The sequence below is a fragment of the Antrostomus carolinensis genome, unplaced genomic scaffold (assembly GCF_000700745.2).
Source record: "Antrostomus carolinensis isolate BGI_N321 unplaced genomic scaffold, ASM70074v2 scaffold13675, whole genome shotgun sequence".
Taxonomy (NCBI): domain Eukaryota; kingdom Metazoa; phylum Chordata; class Aves; order Caprimulgiformes; family Caprimulgidae; genus Antrostomus; species Antrostomus carolinensis.
The window spans coordinates 9,380-15,480 of NW_010314330.1; the positions used below are offsets into that span (position 1 = coordinate 9,380).

Consider the following 6,101-nt stretch of genomic DNA (forward strand, 5'->3'; position numbering starts at 1 on the left):
AGGAAGAATGTATTTCCAGTACGGCCAGTTTACGCTAACTGTGACACAATTTAATGGGGAGAGCAATGCCAAGCACTGCAATTGTTCAAAATGCAAGGAGCTTGGGCGGTGACATCTCTTACTGCTCAGCATCCTCCTTTAGCATTAGGGGTGTCCCCGTTAGCATGAATGTCTTCCTCCAACCTTAATTATGTCAGCTTAGTCAGGAACAAATATCCCTAGATCCACTGAAACCTGTTTCACTTAAATTCAAGAAGCAAACTACCAACCCTGCAAGAAACAGCTGATACCAACAGCTGCTGAAATACATAACGTGAGGCCGGTTAGATGGTGAGGACTCGCGTGAGTACACAGCGAATCCCTCCCCCTTTCGAAGGACGCAGAGGGTTTCACTGTCCAGTTCACTGGGACTTGTTTCAAATGCTCTGAGAAGTGGTTTTCCCCCACAAATTTCTTCAAACATCTCGGTGCCTAGGGTTCTGGCAATGGATACACAGACACAGAACTACTCTGATCAACAACTAATACTCTCTTGGAGCCTTTGATCTCCATACACGAGATCCAGTTCACCTTCTCCCCGTGCTCAATGGTTAGCTTTGGTAAAACTCTGGCATGTTCATTTGAAGCCACTTTGTTGAGCTTCCCATCTTTTCTGGTAGATGCAGGTGCTTGGGCCTTCCTCCTCTGGAGAGATTTTGCTGGACTTTTCTGCTGCTTTCCAATGACGCTGCTGACATCCCAGAGCAAGACTTTCCCATCGTTTCCTCCAGTCAACAACCAGTACGCTTCTGGCATACAGAGGACCTGCGATACTCCCAAGCTGTGAGCTTCAAACTCCAACTCGCGTTCAAACTTGACACCAGTGACCCTGAATATCCTGACTTTACCATCTTGAGCTCCGCAACCAAAGATGTTGCCGCACGATGCGACAGACAGGGAATGTGCAAGTGGCGGGTTAAAGAACTGGCCAGCTGACTGTAGATTGTCTTCCTCCGTTTCACACTCCTGCAGGTTTGTGGACCACAAGGGGCGAGCTTTCTGCAGGTTCCACAGCATAACCTTGGGAAAAAAGTATGAACCAACAATTTGTCCATCAGATCTTTCACCAACAGTAAAAAAACCCCAACCACACTTCTTGCGCTAGCAGAGCAAAGGCTGTGCGTGAGTGCAAGAGATGCAAGATGTGTTGTGAGGATAAATACAGCAAATCTTTAGGTCATGCTTTCATAGAATCAGAGAATGTTGTGAGTTGGGAGGGACCCACAAGGATCATGGAGTCCAACTCCTGTCCCTGCACAGGACAATCCCAACATTCAGACCATGTGTCTGAGGGCCTTGGCCAAATGCTTCTGCAATCTTGTCAGGCTTGGTGCCATGAGCACCTCCCTGGGGAGCCTGTTCCAGTGCTCCACCACTCTCTGCTTCAAGAACCTTTTCCTCAGGGCCAACCTCACCCTCCCCGGCCCATCTTCCTGCCATTTCCTCTGCTCCTGGCATTCGTTGGTGGCCAGAGAGAAGAGATCAGCGCCTGCCCCTCCTCTTCCCCTTGGGAGGAAGTTCTAGACCACGATGAGATCTCCTCTCAGTCTCCTCTTCTCCAGGCTGAACAAACCAAGCAATTTCAGCCTCTCCTCATATGGCTTCCCCTCTAAACTCTTCATAAATTTGGTAGCTTTCCAAACCCTCACGCTGCCCAACTGAGCAGAGTCAATGACTCACAACATGGATGAAAAAGCTGTTCTAAATGCTTCTGCATTAATCTCAGCAGTAGTAATCATGCTATACTGCACATCAATTATTTAAAAGGATACAAAACACTAGCAGAAAAGAGAGATCATTATCATTCTGAATTTTAGTTCTGTCTCTGCTATGTACTTGTCCTAAAATAATCACTTCCATGAATGTGTTTAAAAAATGGAACAGCAAAAAGCAAATAGTAGTTCAGTCCCCAGTGTTTAAACAGACAAGTATGTATTGTTTTTTATGTCCAATGAGTAAATCTGGTTCGTGCTGTTACCGTAGTGAGGTAGGGCGTGCTTTTCCTGATGAGATGGTGGGAGGTTGTGCTTTTAGACTTGCTTTTAAAATGCCACCCCACCTCCGAGCCCCTCATGAAGCAAAAACTGTGCCTTCAAATGGATCTTGCATCTCTCATACAGCAATTCAGGTACTACAGATTTACACCGCGCCAGCTAAAAATAATGCCCTCAATTCTTTTGTAGGATCTGAATTAATGATGAGCACTTTCAAGGCCAACAGATATGAAAGCACAAGTTAGTGTAATGCAGTACTGGTGTACTAAAAAAAAAAAAAAGCTACTAAAAAGCTAAGGATTTTTTAATCAAAGCTTTGATTTGTTATTAATAAAGATATTCCTCCACTAGTCAACTCCAGTAGAAAGTACAGGAGTCTTTAACTTCGGGCCACAAAAGAGTTGTCACACTGGCTCTATGTCTCTGGAATCCAAATCACACTAAAACATCCAAAATATGTTGTTCCCTGTCACTTTTCTGTTTTAACAACTGCTGTTGCAACTACATTAAAACTACTCTGCTACCAACAAAAGGGAAAACTTGCCACGACAACTGTGCAGAATAAATCAGAGAGGCTGGGTCCTAATGCTGAAGGCAAATACTCCTGTTTCCATCACAGACAGCACTGCAACAGCTTTAGCAATGCATCAAGTGCTAACAAGTTTTCTGCAAACTAAGCATTTTCCATTCTCCCTAAGCATTTTCCCTGTTTCCATGGTACTTCTGAAAAAACTCCAGCAAACTAAATTGCAGGTCTCATCACCTACGGCTTCACTGAGGGCTTGACATGTGAGCCCAGAATGTGGCTTGATGCTTGTGGAGTTTGTAGCCTGTCCAAGGATGTGTTGCAGCACAGCATTTCAGAGTACTGCAGCTCAGCTTCTTGCGAAACCACGTATCTTAAAGCCAGACTTGATGCAGAAAAATGCTCTTTTCATTGCACAAAACCACACTAATATCACACTAATAACCTACTGTTTTAGGATACTGACTTTCACCTAAAAAGCAACTTGCTGAGCTACAGTAATCCATACTAAAACTAAAAAGTCACTAAAAAACGACAGTTCACTCGCACAGAAGTGGTATGTAAATGGTTACAATTCTGATAAAAAATGTTTACAGCCATAGGCTTGTGAATCTGCATTTAGGGAGGCAAAATAAGCTAGCCAACTCAGGTGCTGAGCATTTACTCCTCTCTGACTAACACTTTGGTACCTCTGAAAAGAAGTTTCTCACAGCATTTCATTTAAAATCCTACATCCATCTTTTAGTCAACTTATGAATAAAAAAAAAAAAAATAGAATTTGGAAAAGTTCTGAAAATTTGGCAAAGTCTAAACCTGGCAGACTTCTATCAATCAGCCCCTATTTGGATATATATACTTACTGAATTTGTATGGTCTGAGGCTTTAATATGGAAAAGTCCACTTATACTAAATATTAAAATATATTTGTTCTAATGAGTGTTGGATGCACTTCAGTTTTAAGAACATAGGGTGAAACCGCTCAATGCTGTCAAAGCAAACTTCACCCTGATACTTCTAGAACCACAGAAACCTCTGCAGAAGTAGAAGTGATGGTTTTAATCTCAGGCTAAACCAGGAATGTGGTCAAATCTCAACCACTGGAAAGAAATTACTGACAAATAATCTGTTCTGGGTGGCCAACTTTGGCAACTCAAAACTCCATTAACTCCTAGCATGGTTTTTCTCAGAATGCTTCCACAAGTGGTATGCAAAGGACAAAGTTTCCTCTTGATGAGGACAGAGAAGCATAAAAGGCAAAAAAAAAATAATGCTTCAAAGAGGTTAATCAGAACAAAGGATAAATTATAAAAATGACTCATCCTTACAGTGATACACAGCACTTGAAAAAATATCTACATGTAGTAAAGTATTTTTCCTAGCATCCTCTCCGCTTCAAGTGTTTTGCCTTTTCCTATCACCTGCATTTCATCTGCAGTTATAATTGATTGCTTGGGACAAGAGGGAAACATGACATGAGCATGCTTTGCACTATATTCTGATTTCCCCCCACCCCACTTGCTCTTAGATTGTAAATATTACGGAAGATAAAAACAGGGGGAGGAACTGCTGAGTAGAAAATGGCACAAACAGCCTCAACACTTAAATTTCTCCGCCAAAACTAGTTTAGAATAGTTTCTGGTGACTGCAGGCTGTACAGCCTCAGTCTTGGTGAAAGTCTGTTGGTGCCTCACTACACAGGGGGGGAGTTACCGTTTTGCTTCTCTAATCACCATCTACTTGTGTGCAAATCACCTGCATGTCCAGACCACAGGAAACAAGGCTTTGAGGCCTCTGAGGTCGAAAAGCAACAGAGGAGCAGATGTTTGAGTGTCTCAAGGACCGGATGACTTTCTTGTTGTCCAAGTCCACCACCTTTATTGCCCCCGAGTCATCTGCCGCAGCCAAGAAATTGTCGGTCTCATTCACTGAGAGGCAGTTGATCTCCTCCTCATTCACGTGGAAGCGTTCAACGGGCTCCTTGAGGGATCGGACATCTAGCAAACTGATAGTTTCTCCGTGGGAAGTGTACAGTCTGGTGGGATGGCGAGGAGAGAACACCACAGAGGTCACGTCGTCTGTCTTCGGGAGCTGGAGCTGCCCTGTAGGAGTGCCTCCCCCATCCCAGAGCGTGACCTCGCCTCGCTCCGCGCCTGAAGCCACCAACCCTTCCGTGTTTACGTTCAAGCATAATATAGAGGATGAATGTCCACCAGTCCATTTGACTGCCATGTTTCAGGGACACCTCTGAAATACACAAAAAAAACCCCCTGAATTGAGCTGGTGTTGGTCTCATTACAACAAAAAGCTTATCAAAGCAACAAGATCACCCCGTTGACTGTAATGTTTAATACTTTAATCTCTAGTGTCCGATTAAAACAGGCACCTCTGCAGATCAGTACCCAAAGGAAGCTCTGGCTCAGATCAAACCAACATCAGGCACGACAGCGTGGAACGGCAGCAGTGCTGGCGTGAGTACGGTGCAGGACGTGAAGTGGATCTTCTGCTCTGATGTGGGTGCCTATGTGAGAGCTGCTTCCTCAGCAAATACAGACACAGCATGCCTGACAAAACAGGGGCACGGTTCCTAATGGGATGTACTGGAAAGGAGCAAGGGGAAGATGGCAAACTGGTAAAGTCTGTCTGCAGAGAAGCCACCCTGTTCCAGTGTGGGTGACAGCACATGCAGACATCTCTCCTTCATCCAGCTGCTGAGGTGCTGGGTACTTAGTGCCCAACATCAGTGTGTAAAGCAGTCTTGCAATACCTGGAGCAAGAAACTTGTGCTGGTGAGAGCGGGATGAGGTGATGAATGCTGAAAGTGATTGCCTTAACTACGGTTTAAAAGCAAACATTTGTGTGAATACATTTAAACTACTGCACATGTGTACTTTGTGTTCCCAAAATGAAGATAATTTTCTTGTGATTGGCAGACATGAAACAGACAAACAACGGCATCCTTTTAAAAGCAGCATTACTGGTTTAAGGCAGGTAGTTATGAGGTTTGCAACACATTTAATTTGGTCTCAAAGCACACTCATGCTCTGGGCCCTTTCCTTGGTGTGACTGCCCACAGCAGCCTGTGTGATGGGACTGTTTAGGGGATCAAATCAGCAGAAAATTAAGTGGGGGTAAAAAAATGAGCAACACAAAAGCCTAACAAGTTTTGGAGAGACCAGCAGGCTGTGGGGAAAAGGAGAGCTGATACAGCGCAGGGGTGCAGAGGGTTTGTGGGACAGAGCTATGGCTGTCCCGGCAGCAGCTTCAACTGGTTCTACCTATGGTTTTATTGCATTATTGGGCAATAAAGGGTTTATTTTATGTTTTTTCTTTTTACCATGTTATGTTTTGCACGTGATTTTTGTTAAGCCTGGTCTAAAGCGCAGCCAGAATTCCTTCAATCCACCCGGAACATTTTATCGATTAAATAAAATTACAGAAAGCGCCGGATGCCGTACCCACAACTCGGGCAGCAAAGTGGCGGCCCGCCCGTCGGGAGCTGCGGTGAATACTGCCCGGCCCGGCCCGGCCCGCCCCGGTAGGCC

At 44.6% G+C, this 6,101-nt stretch overlaps 1 protein-coding gene across 1 annotated transcript; it reads right to left on the reverse strand.

Moving 5' to 3' along the window:
• Positions 1-471: 471 nt before the first annotated feature.
• WDR53 (WD repeat domain 53) lies at positions 472-4,788 on the reverse strand. The gene is made up of 2 exons (XM_010167610.1): positions 4,312-4,788; positions 472-1,059 (listed from the first exon to the last, which is right to left on the reverse strand). Exons 1-2 carry the CDS (start codon positions 4,786-4,788, stop codon positions 472-474), a joined length of 1,065 nt encoding a protein of 354 aa, XP_010165912.1.
• Between the last annotated feature and the right edge of the window lie 1,313 nt (positions 4,789-6,101).

What these genes read in the sequence shown, in the direction of transcription:
- WDR53 (XM_010167610.1), bottom strand. Translation starts at nt 4,788, where the DNA reads ATGGCAGTCAAATGGACTGGTGGACATTCATCCTCTATATTATGCTTG. An exon ending in CCTGTGGTCTGGACATGCAG is followed by an intron (nt 1,060 to 4,311) that starts GTGATTTGCACA and finishes TTTTTTCCCAAG; the next exon opens with GTTATGCTGTGGAACCTGCA.